We start from the raw sequence: 18141 nt of genomic DNA, 5'->3' as shown, positions 1-18141 counted from the left end.
CTGAGGGTTGTCTTTTCGTCTTCTTTATGGTTTCCTTTGCTGTGCAAAAGCTTTTAAGTTTCATTAGGTCCCATTTATTTATTTTTGGTTTTATTTTCATTACTCTAGGAGACGGGTCAAAAAAATATCTTGCTGTGGTTTATGTCAAAAAGTATTCTTCCTATGTTTTCCTCTAAGAGTTTTATAGTGTCTAGTCTTACATTTAGGTCTTTAATCCATTTTGAGTTTATTTTTGTGTATGGTGTTAGGGAGTGTTCTATCCATTTGGAGTTTATTTTTGTGTATGGTTTTAGGGAGTGTTCTAATTTCATTCTTTTACACGTAGCTGTCCAGTTTTCCCAACACCACTTATTGAAGAGGCTGTCTTTTCTCCATTCTATGTTCTTGCCACCTTTGTCATAAATTAGGTGACCATATTGCGTGCTTTCTAACCTGTACCATTGATCTATATTTCTGTTTTCATGTCCAGTACCATACTGTCTTGATTACTGTAGCTTTGTAGTGTAGTTTGAAGTCAGGGAGTCTGTTTCCTCCAGCTTGTAGTAGTCTCTTAAAATCCTTTGTATTTCTGCAGTGTCAGTTGTAATCTCTCCTTTTTCATTTATAATTTTATTGATTTGTGTCCTCTCCCTTTTTTTCTTGATGAGTCTGGCTAAGGGTTTATCAATTTTGTTTATCTTCTCAAAGAACCAACTTTTAGTTTCTTTGCTATTGTTTTCTTTGTTTCTATTCATTTATTTGTGCTCTGAACTTATGATTTCTTTCATTCCACTGACTTGGGTTTTCTTTGTTCTTCTTTCTCTAGTTGCTTCAGGTGTATGGTTACGTTCTTTATTTGAGATTTTTCTTGTTTCTTGAGGTGAGATTGAATTGCTATAAACTTCCCTCTTAGAACTGCTTTTGCTGCATCCCATAGGTTTTGAGTCATCGTGTTTTCGTTGTCATTTGTTTCTATGTATTTTTTTGATTTCTTCTTTGATATTTTGAGTGATCTCTTGGTTATTTAGTAGTGCACTGTTTAGCCTCCATGTATTTGTGGTTTTTACAGTTTTTTTCCTGTAATTGATTTCCAGTCTCATAGTGTTGTGGTCAGAGAAGATGCTTGATACGATTTCAGTTTTCTTAAATTTTCCGAGGCTTGGTTTGTGACCCAAGATGTGATCTGTCCTGGAGAATGTTCCATGTGCACTTGAGAAGAAAGTGTATTTTGCCACTTTCAGGTGGAATGTTCTACAAATGTCAATTAAATCTGTCTGTTGTGTCATTTAAAGCCTGTGTTTCCTTATTTATTTCTGTTTGGATGATCTGTCCATTGGTGTAAGTGGGACATTAAAGTCCCCTACTATTATGTGTTACTGTCAATTTCCCCTTTCATGGTTGTTAGCATTTGCCTTATGTATTGAGGTGCTCCTATGTTGAGTGCGTAAACATTTATAATTGTTATATCTTCTTCTTGGATTGATCTCTTGATCATTATGTAGTGTCCTTCCTTATCTCTTGTAACATTCTTTATTTTAAAGTCTATTTTATCTGTACAAGTATTGCTACTCCAGCTTTCTTTTGATTTCCATTTGCATGGAATATCTTTTTCCATCACTCCATTTTCAGGCTGTATGTGTCCCTAGGTCTGAAGTGGGTCTCTTGTAGACAGCATATATATGGGTCTTGTTTTTGTATCCATTCATCTAGTCTGTGTCTTTTGGTTGGGGCATTTAATCCATTTACATTCAAGGTAATTATCGATATGTATGTTCCTATTACCATTTTCTTAATTGTTTTGGGTTTGTTTTTATGGGTCTCTTTCTTCTCTTGTGTTTCCTGCCTAGAGAAATTTCTGTAGCATTTGTTGTAAACCTGGTTTGGTGGTGCTGAATTCTCTTAGCTTTTGCTTGTCTGAAAAGCTTTTGATTTCTCCATTGAATTTGAATGAGATCCTTGCTGGGTAGAGTAATCTTGGTTGTAGGTTCTTCTCTTTCATGACTTTAAATATATCCTGCCACTCCCTTCTGGCCTGCAGAGTTTGTGCTGAAAAATCAGCTGATAAACTTATGGGGATTCCTTTGTATGTTATTTTTTTACTTTTGTCTTGCTGCTTTTAATATTTTTTCTTTGAATTTAATTTTTGTTAGTTTGATTAATATGTGTCTTGGTGTGTTTCTCCTAGGGTTTATCATGTATGGGGCTCTCTGCACTTCCTGGACTTGATTGACTATTTTCTTTCCCTTGTTAGGGAAGTTTTCCACTATAATCTCTTCAAATATTTTCTCAGACCCTTTCTTTTCCTCTTCTTCTGGGACCCCTATAATTCAAATGTTGGTGTGTTTAGTGTTGTCCCAGAGGTCTCTGAGATTGTCTTCAATTCTTTTCATTCTTTTTTCTTTATTCTGCTCCTTGGCAGTTATTTCCACCATTCTATCTTCCAGCTCACTTATCCGTTCTTCTGCCTCAGTTATTCTGTTACTGATTCCTTCCAGTGTATTTTTCATTTCAGTTATTGTTCATCTCTGTTTGTTTGTTCTTTAGTTCTTCTAGATCTTTGTTAAACATTTCTTGTATTTTCTCAATCTGTGCCTTCATTCTATTTCTGAGATTTTGGATCATCTTTACTATCATTACTCTGAATTCTTTTTCAGGTAGATTCCCTATTTCCTCTTCATTTATTTTGTCTTCTAGGTTTTTACCTTGCTCCTTCATTTGTGAGATTTTTTTTTACCGTCTCATTGGTTTTTTTTTTTTGATGGGTGGGATTGTGTTCCTGTCTTACTGGTTGTTTGGCCTGAGGTTTCCAACACTGGAGTTTGTAGGCTGTTGGGTAGAGCTGGATCTTGGTCCCGAGATGAGGTCCTCCAGGAGACCTCACTCCAATGAATATTCCCTGGGGTCTGAGGTTCTCTGTTAGTCCAGTGGTTCAGACTCAGAGCTCCCACTGCAGGAACTTTGGCCTGACCCCCGGCTCATGAACGAAGATCCTGCAAGTGGTTCGCTTGGGGGTTCCTCCCACCTCCCTGGGGGAGGTCCCCCACCAGTGTCCAGCAGGTTCCCTAGTTGTGAGGAGACCGTGAACTCTGCATCTTCCCATGCTGCCATCTTGACTCTGCCCCCTCCTAATATATTTTAAATATGAAAGGAATTTTTAAATTTCTAAGACTACTTTGCAATCATTTAGCCTTGAGGAATATGAAACACTCATTTTTCTGATAGAATATTCAAATTATTGCCTCAGTGGAGTATGAATTTTAACAAAATTTAAATGAAAGTAGTATACATCATATTTGAGAACAATTTCCTTGTGATCTGTCTTTAAAAATTTATTGATAGGGCTTCCCTGGTGGCGCAGTGGTTGGGAGTCCGCCTGCTGATGCGGGGGACGCGGGTTCGTGCCCCGGTCTGGGAGGATCCCGCGTGCCGCGGAGCGGGTGGGCCCGTGAGCCATGGCCGCTGGGCCTGCGCGTCCGGAGCCTGTGCTCCGCAACGGGAGAGGCCGCAGCAGTGAGAGGCCCGCGTACCGCAAAAAAAAAAAAATTTATTGATATTTATTTTATCTGATTTGGAATCAGATGAATTGAAAACATGATGAAATATATATCATCAGAATTCATTCATTAAGTGACGGTGCTTTCTTACAGCACATAAACTGCCACTATGATGTATATAGATAAAGTGCTTGCTATAATTATAATGTTTTGCGTGTTTAAACTGTAATTTTTTAAATATTATATGATTTAATATTTTTTAACTTATTAGTTAATTCTGTAAGAAAACAAAGACTGAAGTTACTGAATGAAATGTCTTTACCAGAAAAATATATCTTTGTTCTGTAAGTTACTAGGGACATGGATAGAAATTTAGGGCCCCTAACAAGAAGTTTTAATAATGTAAAGAAGCCAACATTTATGTAGTATTTATTATGGGCTAGGTATTGTTCTATACACTTACATACGTTAACTATGTAACCTGATGAGGTGGGTAATATTGTTTGTTTTCCATATTTCACGTGTAAGGAAACTGAGGCACAGGGGGTTTACATAATTCAACAAGGACATAGCTAGTATATGGCAGAACTGGGATGTGAACCCAGGCAGTTTGGTTCTAGAGTCCTTTCTCTTGACTACTGCTATACAGCTTATATTCATCACAGTTTTCCTTTGACTGCTGTAAAATAAACAGATTATTGTTCTTTTTGACAGTAGGAAATACTCTGGAGAAGAGGAAAGCAGACTTAGAAGTCTGCTCATTTAGCAAACAATTATTGACTGATGCTGTGCAAAATCAATGTAAGACCAAACCAGTTTTCTCAAGAAACTTAAAAGTTAATAAAGGAAATAGAATTAAATGAAATGTGATAAGAGTTATATTAAAAGGATGTATTAATCAGGGAAATTCAGTTTTGCTTTGGTAACAAATTAACCCCCAAGTTGCAGCTTAACTCAATAGTCTGATAGGAGTTGAAGACTCTTCAGGGTAGTTGTCCTCCATGCAGGGACTCAGCAATCTAAGGTATTTCCATATTGTGGCTATACTATCACACTGTGTGGCTTCCACTGCCATCAAGGCAAGGGAATAAAGGAAGCTAGAGGACTCACAGTCTCTGCTCTGTGCTTCAAGTAGGAAATAGTACGCTTCACTTCTGTTTATATCCCATTGGTCAAAATTATTCACATGGGCCCTTGAACTGCAAAGAGGCTAGAAATTGTGTGTGAGTATATGGCTATCTGGAGCACACGAAATGCCCTGACCAAAAAGGTAGGTACAGTTAACTGGAGCAGAATAGAGTTGGACAAGAGTTAGTTAGGATTCTATGGAAAGTTGACTAGAAAGTAGCAGAAAAAGTCATGAAGTCGTGATAGAGGCTGGTGAAGGTAACTGAGAAACACAAAACATAAAGGTTCTGGGCATTGTATGGGAAGAAGCTGTAGGCAGAGTCTCTCCAGTACCACGGAGAGCTCCTGTCATTTAAATTACTGTAATACCGTATGATGTCAATTGCAATGCCTTTATGCAGCAACAGTTCATTCCATTAACATTTATTATGCGCGTATGATAAATTTTTGTAGATAAAATAATTCATAATATAACTAAATTGTCTAATGGGGAAGACAGATAACTCTCTGTAATGCAATGAGTACTTCAGTAACAGTACTGTTCTCTGGGTATTATGAGAACAGGCAAATGTTCCTAACATTAACCTTGGATACAGGAGGAGTTGTACAGGAAAATTTCGTGGAGGAGATGGTTTATGATCTTGTGTGTATTAAGTGAAAAGTAATGGTTTAGCCAAGCCAGAGGAAGAAAGGGCACTTTAGGTCAAGGGTCAACAAACTTTTTCTATAAATGGCCAGGTAGTTAGCATTTTAGGCTTTTCAGGTTATAACGGTAGGTCTCTTTTGCATATTTTTCATTTTTTTTTACAACTTTTCAAAATGTAAAACTATTCTTAGTTCAGTGGTTGTACAAAAACAGGCCATAGTCCAGATCTGACCAGTGGGTCATAGTTTGCTGACCCCTGGTCTAGGCAGAAAGAACAGGAGCAAAGCCAGAGATAAGTACATATAACTAGATCCAGTTTGGTTTTCATAGAGTATGAAGTTTGAGTAAGGGTCATGATAGATGAGCCCAGTTAGACAGAGGACAGAATTTCATGTTGAAGTACTTAGGACTAATTTTGTCAAGTTTGGATTGCACTGAAGGATTTAAATCAGTAGAATGATAAAATCAGATTTGCATTTTAGAAAGATACCTGTACTGAGAATTAACCTGAGGAGGCAAAACTGAATACAGAGACCAATTTGGGAGCTATTGGCACTGGTCAAAAAAAGAGATAATGAAAGCCTGAAATAAAGCCATGGTGGGAAGGGTAGGCAAGAGGGGACACAGTTGAAAAAATTTTGAGGTAACATCAGAAAGATTTGATGATTGATTGGAGTGACTCCAAAACTCCAAGTAGGTAGTGTACTTTAGCTGAGATAATAAATATTATGCTGGCTCATTGATGTTCCTCCTTTAGCAGGAACTCTGTCATTTATTCCAGATTTACACCATCTGTAGTCAGAAACCAGAGGCACATCTTCTCTCCTTGTGTGACTTTTGGGGAAATCTATTAGGCTGTGCAGGAAGGGTATGTGGGGAGCTTTTGCTCCTGTCCATCAAATAGATTGACTGCTATGAGCAGTACTTTTCCTGTGACAGAAAGCCTGTTCAGGGTCAATGGTAAAGAACTCAATGTATAGGTTCATAGAAATAGTCCTAAAAGCTGTGGTCTTTTAAGACTATCAGTTATTTTAGCTATTTTTGGATCAAGAAATCCAGAACTTCGTAGACTTTGAAATTGCCCTCTGAAGTAGACATAAGCCATCTATGATTGGCCACCATTTCTATACAGTTTCCCATACTGATAGTACCACCATCCCAAAATAGAATTTTCATACTTCCTTTCTAGGGTGAAGGCATGTGACTTAGTTTCCACCTACTAGACCCATGCTCATGAGACTTGAATATAAAAGAATGCAATATGAAGTGAGGACCAAGTGTGGGGAAATCCAGATTCAGTCAAGTGCAGCAGTGAAAAGGAGGGGACTATAGTTCTGGACACATAGCCAGCATGGTGCAGTTAGTTTGGAAAGGCTGGGGGCAGACAATGCATGGAGATTATCTACCACCAAGCAACTTTTAAGAGGGAAGGCAGAGTATGCAGTGTTAGGAGGAAAGGCAGCAGAGATATGCTTTGAAACAGTGGATCAGAGTGCTTCAGTTAAACACAGTGCAGACTTTACATAGCTCTTTGGAAAGGATGCTGCTCTGTCAAACTCAGTGGCCACATAGACCTAAGTGTAACTGGATGGCTTTGCCCCTTAGGGGAGCACTTTTGACCTAAAGATGTCTCACTCACGTCTGTACCGAACTCAGGGATGTGTCTAGCAAGAGGACAAAGGTTATCCAAAAACTGTCTGATAAGAAATTAACATCTTTGGAGAGAGAGGGTTGGAAGGGGGAGAGGACAGCACCTGAGCTTGTTCGTAGAGCAGGGGCCCTCTTCATGCTCACTCTCAGATGGTTTGCATTTCATCACTGGATTTGGATTTAGGTTGGATCGACCCAGGGGTCTGTCCTGGAATTGAGGTACTACCTCTTATGGACACAAGGAGGGAGGAAGCCAGTGGACAGTGTAAGATAGAAGATGGATCTGTGTTCCAGTGCTGTTCACTAGCTCTGTTATCAATACTTGTTTAAGTGTTGGAAAGTCACTTAAATCCACCGTTTCTTGATAATTCTCATTTATCTCGGAAGTGGGAATGATAGTAACAGCTAACACATATAGTGCTAACTGTGTGCATATATTCATCTCATCTTCAGAGCCACCCTATTATTATCATCTCCATTTTCCTGGAGAGGAAAGTGAGGAACAGTGTTTCAATAACCTGCCCCAAATTCCACAATTCCTTGGTAGTAGAGCAAAGATCTACCTGTCTACCAGGCAGACTGCCTCCAGGGTCTGTGCTCTCAACCTTTCCCCTCTATTGCCTCTATAATAGTAGTAAGGTAATAACATGGGGAAAACACCTGGCACAGAGAGGGCATTTGATAAATAGTAGTGCTGGAATAGGGATGGAGAGGGAAGGCTAAAGCAAGAATTCTCACCTTTGTAACTGCATGAGTGAGGAAAGAATCAGGTTGACTCAGAATAAGCTCTTTGTGTATAACCAACAAGTTGTATGGGAATAGCATGGATCCTCATACATTTCTAATGTATACCCATAGACATACAATTCCAGAAAGATTTTTAAAGGTTTTTGTACTTTTTTCCTTCTAGACCTAAATCTGAAACCAAATGCCTTCAAATCAATGCTTTAAAAGTTAAATATACCCAGTGCATATGTGTGAGTGTGGGTGCCCATACTTTTCATTAACTTGTATCACTACTTGAAAGCTATTATTTTCATATCCATTTTCATCAGACTGGTACTTCACAGATAAGCTGCAATAAGTATGTTTTCAGGAAGTTCGATGATTACTTTTCAGCGTATAAAATCATGTTTAGCTTTGTTGAAATATTTGTGTACATTGACCTAGCAAAGAAGGCAAATAATAGACAAGTCAAATTCTGCAAGTAAACAGTTATTCGTATTTGAATCAAATGAAAAGATTAAAGAATGACATAAAGGAACTCCATAATTCACTTTCTCTCTTCACTTAAAATATAACACTAACTTTCCAGACTACATTTTCAGGACAGTCAACTTTTTATTAACTGATGTAAGGCTTTAGATATCCCTTTGAAACAAAGAGAAAATGATGAAAATAAAAGGAAACAGAAATCATCTTAAATATTTGTCTGTTCTTACATTTTTTATACAGACATAAGTTAATGAATTTAATAAACTTCCTGACAAAATATTCTGCCATGCTTTCTGAAAGTGTTTTAAAACAATAAAATATTTAAGATTTCATAATTTTTATATATGAAGGTTACATTTATCACAAACCAAAAATCTATCATCTTAATGTACTTTCCCTTTATTTAGTGATATCACATCCACAGATGTCTTAGTTCTTGAATCACATGAAAAAAATGGACATGCCTCTACCTACTTTAACACTAACTATGGCAAATTACAAACTGAACTGATTTGAGTAATCCACGTCTTTAATCTATAAAATATAGAATAAACCCAACATGAATGTGTAATTTTCCTAGTACATTGGTTATTTTTGGTAATAACATCTTTAGGGTGTTTCTTGGAAGCAAATAGCCTACATTTTTATGAGGATGTGTACATTTTATTTTCAAAATGGGGGAATCATAGAAATTCTAGTTAAAGTTCTGAAGACTCAAGGTATGCACATTAAAAGCATAGAAGAGTATTCCTGAGGGAAAATGGAGTTCATACAAGGTTTAGTCACAAACTTAAAATAACTGAAGACTTGTCAAGGAAAATGACATCCCGGAAGGCACAGAAATGAGTATCACTGTCTTAAAAGGGATCATGGAAGCAACTTTAAAACAATTAAAGACATCGTGAGCCTAATCTTGCAGAAGTATAATGTGGATAAAGGAAACTCTGGCATAGATTCCTATTCTTTAACCACAACTTTGATTAAGAAGACAGATGCTAGATAATTTTAAATTAGATATCCAATGGTTTGAAGAATTTAATGAATTTAAAACACTCATACTTTGTCAAAGGAAGAGTTATATTAAAAAGTTACCTTGGTTATTTCTTGATACAGAAATTATAGCTAGATTGTCAATATTCCTATTTTTCAAATATTGTGTGTACACAATATTCAAAAGGAAATGTATCTATAACATAAATGCTTTAAAATCTAACAGGACAGTTATCGGTCTCATAGAACCTCACAGATTGAAGGATACCCTTTACTTTTTCATGCAAAGTTAGACAAAGAGAGCCATACTTCTTGAAGTGCTTTCTTTCTCTCATAGTCCAGTTCTCTTGGAAAAGAATAGCTTCTTTTTCAGGGTAAGAAATTCCACAGAAAAAAATTTTTGTATGAAAGTTTACACATAGCTACAACAATGAAAATAAAATCTTTATTATAGCTACACTACACACATATATATTTTATATGTATATATCTCCCTGAGATACATAGTGTAATTAAATTCTTTTATCATAGATCTGATTTTCCCTTTTTCAAGTAATATTAAAACTCAATGTATATATCCTATTATCCAGCATGCAGCAAGGGAAAGCACCATCATAAATTTAAATTCATTATCAAATTCAAATTAAAGTTATCCAAGAATAGGTTTCCAAATCACATATATTAGATGGTATATGTCTTTCATGACACAAAAGCCATTAAGAAGATCACTGTGGCAGATGCAATAAATTGTGTTTCACAGAACGCTGGAAGCTGATGCTGACTGCTCTCCTCGTCGTTCTCATTTTATATGCGTACCTCTGCTCATTATGTCTGCCTTTGTGAGCTGTCCTCCCATCTTTCTTCTGTTCATTTAAATTGTACTCAGAGAGCTAAGGCACTGAAAGGAGTCTTAGAGATCATGGACCAGCAGTTTATAGATGTTGGAACTGAAGCTTGAGAGGGAGCACCCTGACCAAGGTCATGCAGCAGCGGGTGACAGAGCTGAGGGTACGATCTCGTGCTTATACTCTCCTGCCTCATGTACATAAAAACAAATATGGGAAATCTTAGTTTTTCCCTCAAAACTCAATTCCAATCTCCCTCTTCAGCAAAGTCATTTTTTTCTTTTTCTATTATAGTTTACTATAAGATATTGAATATAGTTCCCTGTACAGTAGGACCTTGTTGTCTACAGTGCCATTTCTGACTGTGCAACAAGGATGCTTGTTTGAATCCAGGCTATACTGCCCTGGCTGTATAACTGTAAGTGAGTTTTTATCTTCATCATATTCGTTTCCTCATGGGTAAAATAGAGAAAATAACAGCTCCTACTGCATAGGATTGTTAAGAGCCTTAAACAAGTAAATATTCATGAAACGCTTAGAATAGTGTCAGGCCATAGTAAGTGCTCAATAAACATTAGTTGTCATTATTATAATTGTCCACATTAATCACTCTTTCTCTCCTCTTTTGTATTTTTCGCAAATACCACCCAGTTAGCACTTACTTATTTTCTAGTTGTTCTGTTTATAATGTTAGTTTATTCCAGTTTTCTTGTCCCAGCTGAAGTCATTTCAAGGTAGGGACAATGTCCTATATTTCTTCTGTGTACCTCCATAGGGCCTAACCCAATGTTTGATGCAACACAGGGATTCTGTAAATACTGTTTTTTTCTGCTGGTTCACTCAGAATGTCTGGGAACCAGTATTTATTCAATCTCTTTTTTTTTTTTTTTTTTTTTTTTTGCGGTACGCGGGCCTCTCACTGTTGTGGCCTCTCCCGTTGCGGAGCACAGGCTCCGGACGTGCAGGCTCAGTGGCCATGGCTCACGGGCCCAGCCGCTCTGCGGCATGTGGGATCTTCCAGGACCAGGGCACGAACCCGCGTCCCCTGCATCGGCAGGCGGACTCTCAACAACTGTGCCACCAGGAAAGCCCTATTCAATCTCTTCAGGTGATGCTTCTGTGTAGCCAAGTTGGAGAACTGCTATGCTAGACAGTTGGATTGCAAGAATGTCGTCCTGTAGGGTATTTACCCAGGGTAGGGCATGAGGCAGTTGCAACTCTATAGCTACCTTATAAAATTCTGTCAAGTAATATGCAGTCTAGACATGACGCACTTTCTAAGAGGAGCTTTGAGGAGTGAGGAGATATTTGAACATGAATTCTGTTACCAAGACTCTGAGACCCTGAAACGTTATTTTGTTTGATTCATTTCCATTCCCACATGATTGTGGCTGGAATTTTGCTTTCCTTTTTGGCCAGGCTGACTCCTGCATATGTATCATTTTCCATACACTGGATCCCTGCTTTATGCCCGACCAGAGGGGAGTGGCAATTCTTGAGTCACGGTTGCTGAGTCTCCTTCAGCACTCTGATTTTCTTGGGAGTCTGGAGTCTGTCATCCTCTCTAACCTTGTGGTTTCTCTGGCTTGATGACTTTGATCCTTTTGTCTCAAGATACAGATTAAAAAATACCTGTATATATATATATATATATATATATATATATATACTTGAGAAAAGTAACACCATTAGGATATGTCAAAATATAGACTTGTTCTTCTATTTCTTTGGCCAGTATGACCTATTCTGAACAACTTGCTATTCTAGAAGATTCTATTTCATTAGTTGATGTAACGTATATAGTTTATATTGTCTTTTATTTTTATAGTTAAATTATTCTTGTATTTATTTAGAAAATATTTCTTGAGTATCTATGATGTGCCAGAGATTGTGATAGTCGCTTGAAATATAAAGATTAAAGACCTAGTCCCTCATAGACTCCCTGGAGAGATGGTCCAGGGTATGATGGAGCAATGTGTGAACTGCTGCGATGACATGTAGGCAGGGCACCTATCCAAATACAGGGGTACTGTACCAGATGCTGCCATATGTATTGAGTCATTTAATTCTCACAATAACTTTAGGATGGAGTGGACATGTGTTTTCATTTTAAAGACAGGAAAACTGGATCTCAGAGTGAGTAAGCCATTTGCCCAAGTTCACAAAGCCAACAAATTAATTTTTTATTTAACTGCCCACTCCTGACAATCTTTTTTTTTAATTAATAAACTTTATTTTTAGAGCAGTTTTAGGTCACAGCAAGATTGAGTAAAACTTTTTTCCATATACCACCCCCCCCAACCTCCCAGGCATCCTGCACCACAGTGATATCTTTGTTACAGCAGATGAACCTACACTGACACATCATTGTCACTCAAAGTCCATACTTTACATTAGGTTTCATTCTTGGTGTTGTGTATTCACCATTGCAATATTATAAAGAATAGTTTCACTGACCTACAAATCCTCTGTGCTCTGCCTATTCATACCTCCCTCCTTCCCTCCTAACCCCTGGCAACCACTGTCTCCATAATTTTACCTTTTCTAGAATGTCACATAGTTGGAATCATACAGCATGTAGTTCTTTCATATAGTACTATGCACTTATTTATTCATGTCTTTTCATGGCTTGATAGCTCATTTCCTTTTAACTCTGAAAAATATTCTGTTGTTTGGATGTACCAGTTTATCCATTCACTTAATAAAGGATATCTTGGTTGTTTCCAAGTTTTGAAAGTTATAAATAAAACTGCTATATACATCCATATGCATGTTTTTGAGTGGACATAAATTTTCAGTTTATTTGAGTGAATACCAGGGAGTGTGATTTCTGGATTATGTGGTAAGAATATGTTTATTTTTGTAAGAAAACACTAAACTGTCTTCCAAAATGGCTATTCCATTTTGCATTCTCACCAGCAATGAATAAGAGTTACTGTAGTTCCACATCCTTACCAGCGTTTGGAATTGTCAGTGTTTTGGACTTTGGTTGAATATTAGGTGTGTAGTGGCATTTCATTGTTTTAATTTGCAATTCTCTAATGACATATGATGTTGAACATCTTTTCGTGTGCTTATTTGCTATCTATATATCTTTTTTGGTGAGATCTTTTGCCTATTTTAAAAAATCAAGTTATTCATTTTCTTAGTGTTATCTATTAATATTTTATATCTGAGGTAAATATAAGAGAATCACCTTATTAAAAAAGAAAAAAAGCATCTCCTGATAGCTCAGCTGGGAGCTGACTTGGTACTCAGCTAGGCCATGATGTTCTCGTGTTGAACATGAGCACTTTCATAGGTCATCCACTCTGAGACAGTTGTGGTTTGAGACAAAAACAAGATCACCTTGTAATCATGCCTGAACACAGACAAAAGCAAGAACATGGTGCAAACCACAAAAATGACCAACATCCCCTCTCCATGCTAACGTGACTGCCGCTGCTTTTTTATTGATCTCAGCTTTAGCCCTACTCCATTCCTCATGTCTCATAGATAAAAATTAAGATACTCAGTGATAAAATTGCTCCCACTTTCTGATAGTACAAATCCAGAAGCAAAACCACCTTTACCTGGAACCTCCCCAACAAGACTGAGGGGGTCCCCAGGATGCAGGACTTTCAGTACTACAATCGGGAAATTCCTGGGCCAGCTTGCTCACCCTACTCTCTAAAATAACCTAACACAAGCCCAAATATTTTAACAAGCTCCTCCTAACATCCTCATACTGAGATACCTCCAAGTTCCCAATAGTATTTGGTCTCCATTGCTGCAAACACTTCCAATAAATCCAACCTTGTTATACCGTGTTCCTGGTGGTCTTTGTTGATGGGCAAAGACCAGTCAACAAAATCAAAATGAAGCAAATACTATAGCAATAATTTAGTAGATTGCTCCTTAACAATAATGTTTTAAACGATTCATTTCCTTCTGACAATAGGAAGTGGAAAAATTGCATAACTTATGGGGAAGCCAAACAGCATGTTGAATCTTAACATAAAAGAAAAATGTCCAGAAAAATTATTATGCCATCATAAGGACTTTGTTTTATTGTTTTTATAACAACTTCCCTTCCTTTCTGTTTGTCAGGGATCATGTCTGACCACCAGTTTGGTAACCAGTTTATGTGCAGTGTGGTGGCCTCTCATGTGAGTCATCTGCCCACAACCAACCTCAGCTTCGTCTGGATTGCTCCACCTGCTGGCACAGGCTGTGTGAATTTCATGTAAGTACCCAAAATGTCTGTGACTGGTACAGAAGGCAAATGTGTTATCAAAGCAAACTTGGGTCCACTCACCTGCACACAGTAAAGCCAATCTATGGACACCAGCTTGTGGTGAAGGGAAGTACAGTGTTTATATCAGGGCACCAAACAAGGAGTCTAGGCAGCTAGTCCTCAAAAGACGTGAACTCCCCAGTGGCTTTCAGGGAAAGGTTTTTTAAAGACAGGGTGAGGGAGAGGGTTGTGGGGTACGTGATCAGCTCATGGACATTCTTCTGATTGGTTGATGGCGAGGTAATCAGGAGTCGATATTATCAACCTCTGGTTCCAACTGGTCTGGGGTCAGGGTGTTTGTGGGCAGCATACAGTTAACCACCTGGTGGGGGTTTCAGTATCTGCACAGCAGCTCAGAGGACATGGCTCAGAATATTATCTATGGACCTTGAGGAGGAACTAAAGGTCCTTGACTAAACTATTATAATTTTGTCTTGCTTGGCTGTTTGCCTTTGTTTCCTCATTTTCTTACTTCTCTGATTAAATTTATGCTTTGGCACTCAGGGAAGGCCTAGGAGGCTAAAGTTTTCCTACAGGTAAGAGGCAGGTGTAGGACATGGGATCGTCTGTCCTGGGAAGGCCCCATAGGGTCCTGCTAGGTTACAAATATACCTCTCATGAGGTTACATATACAGTCACTATTTAAACGTATTATTTTAACAGATTTAACCTTAATTAAAGCCTCTCATTTTGGTGTCAAAAGAGGCCAAAACTATTTAAAAAAAAAAGTAATTTTAGCAGGTTTTTTTGGCATATTTATTTATACCTCAGGAAACCTAAATTGGATTTTAGCTGATTAAAATACACAATAAGATAAAAGTATGTGAAGAAATCAAGGCAATAGGAAAATGATATTCAGAAAATAAGATGAAAACAGGTACAAAAAAATGCTATGAGGCTCCATACATGGTTTAGAAGAAGACCACAGATTAGAGATTTAGCTTTTAGTTGTCTAGCCACTAGTGCCAAGAGGAAAATGTGATCAGTTAGCTGATTCATGGTGGTAAGAAGTCAGAACTCTATAGAAACCTACTGAATCTCTTCTATGCTTTCATTAAGAGGAAACAGGGAAATGTAGTGAGCAATGTCCCAACAGCATCCTTAGATAAACTCTGAACTACGGTTCAAAGTCTGTGACTTGTGACATCTCTCAATATAGACTATTCCCCTACCCTTGCCTTACAATCACTGCTCCTCATCTTTCTTAGTCGTCTCTTTTTTCCCCCATAGCCCTTTGTTCACTTCTAACACATGATATACTTCATTTATTTAATTATGTATGTTATTTATTGTGTGACTGTTCCTGCTGAAATGCAAGTTCCTTGAAGGCAAGAATGCATTTCTGTTTTGTTCACTGATTTGCCCCAGTTGTCTAGTACAGTCTCTGCACACACAGTAAGCATTTACTAAATATTTCTTGAATGGACGAGTAGGCCAATGGAACAAGGTCAAAGGCAGTTCAGAAACAGCTATTCTATGGGCAGTCAGGTGAAATAGAGCTGGAATTCATCTTGAATCGTGTTCTATTCCAACCTTCTACTCAGACAACAAAATCCCATAAAACCTGCATACTCCAAAATTTACCACTACCTTTTCTTCTCCCTTATTAATACACAGTTGAATGTCAAGGATTTATATCACATCACTGATTATATACTCTCTCTGCCTATCCTCTGGGTCAGGGATCCCCAACCCCCCCAGTCCGCAGACCGATAGCGGCCTGTTAGGAACCAGTCTGCACAGCAGGAGGTGAGCAGTGGGCGAGGAGCGAAGCTTTCTCTGCTGCTCCCCATCACTCCCCATCACTTGCATACTGCCTGAACCGTCCCCCCCCCGCACCCCGTGTCTTCCACGAAACCAGTCCCTGGTGCCAAGACGGTTGGGGACCACTCCTCTGGGTTACTCAGGCTGCAAACGTGAGATTCATCCCACCCAGGTGGTTGACATTTAATCCCATCATTTTCTCCCTCAGAAAGTTTTTCACACTTGAACCCTTTCCTTCCAGTACCTCTTGCTAAGATGATTGCAGTAGCTTCCTAACTGGTCTGTTCACCTCCAGCCTATTTCCCATCCAGTCCATCTTGCACATTGTTGTCCAGTGAATCTTACTAAGGCACAAGTGCTCAAAACTTGGATATCCTAAGACTTCCTTCTAAATGCCAGCCCTTTGGCATTGGTTTCAAGGTTCTTCCAAATCTTGCTGTTTATCATCTTCTCTTGTCTCCCATAGCCTGCACCTCCTGATGGGCACAAATTGGCAGTACTTCCCACAATTCCCTAAACATTCCATGACTTTCTCTCTTTCTCCATGCTTTTCCCTTAGCCTAGAACGCTTTATTCTCTCAAATTCAATTGTTAAATTCCCATTCTTTCTTCAAGCTGGCATTCTTAAAAAATCTTCTGTAAAGCTTCTAAGACATCAGCAACAGAAGTGATGCGTATTGTCACATTTTGCTTGTAACTCTATTATAATGCTGACTATATTTTACTCTATATTTATTTGAGTTAATTTCTTGCCTTTTCTATTAGATTAGATTGGATAAGGACAAATTCTTATTTCTTCGTGATTCCTCCACAGTCGGTTCAAGGACTTATACATAGAATTCACAGAAAATGCCCTTTGAATTCTGTATCCTGGGAGGGTGGGGGTTATTGGTTCTAGGACCTCCCACGTATACTCAAGTCCCTTATGTGAAACGGCATGGTACAGCAGACCCTCTGTATCTGTGGTTTCTTCATCCAGAGATTCAACCCACCATGGAAGCAAAATCCAGGGATACGGAGCACCAGCTGTATCTGATGTACAATGTTGTCTTTTTCTTTAGTTTAATAGTAAGCTCTGACTCTCTCTTTTGGCATGCTTTATCTTACTCATGTTGGCACTTGTTAGGGTAATTTAAATTCTTGCCATAACTTCTTCATTTAAAACAAGAATTACTTTTTTGAAAGAACACAAATTAAATCTATGCCAGCAATACAGAACTGCCTATTTCCAAGTAGATAGTTATTCATTTAACCTGTTTTAAAATGATATTTGATGGCTTATGGCCTCACTGTTCCTGGGATATCAAATTGTATTCTCTTCTGATAAATAATGTAAGTATTTTTGGGGGGGTGCCCTCAAAATACATGGTATGGGCCAAGTGAATCTGAGACTTAATTTTCCCACCCATTAAATAAGGTTAGTAATAATTTCCTGAAAAGCGTTGTTATGAGCGTGCAGAGTCCTGGATATAGTCCTCAACTTTGCAGGAAGTCCAGAGTCTTCAGAGGTGATCAACCTCAAATCAGGGACTCCCCAAACCAAAAACAAAATGGGAAGATGCTGATAAATAACCAAGGAACTGGACGTTGGTTCAAGATGGCGGAGTAGAAGGACATGCTCTCACTCCCTCTTTCGAAAACACTGGAATCACAACTAACTGCTGAATAGTCATCGACAGGAAGACATTGGAACTCACCGAAAAAATACCCCACATGCAAAGACAAAGGACAAGCTGCAATGAGGTGGTAGGAAGGGTGCTATCACAATAAAATCAAATCCCATAACTTCTGGGTGGGTGACTCACAAACTGGAGAACACTTATACCACAGAAGTCCACCCATTGGAGTGAAGGTTCTGAGCCACACGTCAGGCTTCCCAACCTGGGGGTCCGGCAACGGGAGGAGGAATTCCTAGAGAATCAGACTTTGAAGCCTAGTGGGATTTGATTGCAGGACTTCGACAAGACTGGGGGAAACAGAGACTCAACTCTTGGAGGGCATGCACAAAGTAGTGTGTGCATCGGGACCCAGGGGAAGGAGCAGTGACCCCATAGGAGACTGAACCAGACCTACCTGCTAGTGTTGGAGGGTCTCCTGCAGAGGCAGGGGGCAGCTGTGGCTCACCAAGGGACAAGGACACTGGCAGCAGAAGTT

The 18141-nt window shown here is 38.6% G+C and overlaps 1 protein-coding gene across 2 annotated transcripts in view; it reads left to right on the top strand.

Moving 5' to 3' along the window:
* Positions 1–18141, top strand: part of RELN (reelin) — a 538742-nt gene that overhangs the window by 152956 nt on the left and 367645 nt on the right. For both annotated transcript variants that reach the window (XM_024115956.1, XM_024115957.2), the window contains exon 3: positions 14037–14172. In XM_024115956.1, the coding sequence (XP_023971724.1) occupies positions 14037–14172 (136 nt within the window). The remainder of the gene's footprint in view (positions 1–14036; positions 14173–18141) is intronic.

This window comes from Physeter macrocephalus, chromosome 5 (assembly GCF_002837175.3).
Source record: "Physeter macrocephalus isolate SW-GA chromosome 5, ASM283717v5, whole genome shotgun sequence".
NCBI lineage: Eukaryota > Metazoa > Chordata > Mammalia > Artiodactyla > Physeteridae > Physeter > Physeter macrocephalus.
This window is presented reverse-complemented; position numbering and strand designations above follow the sequence as displayed.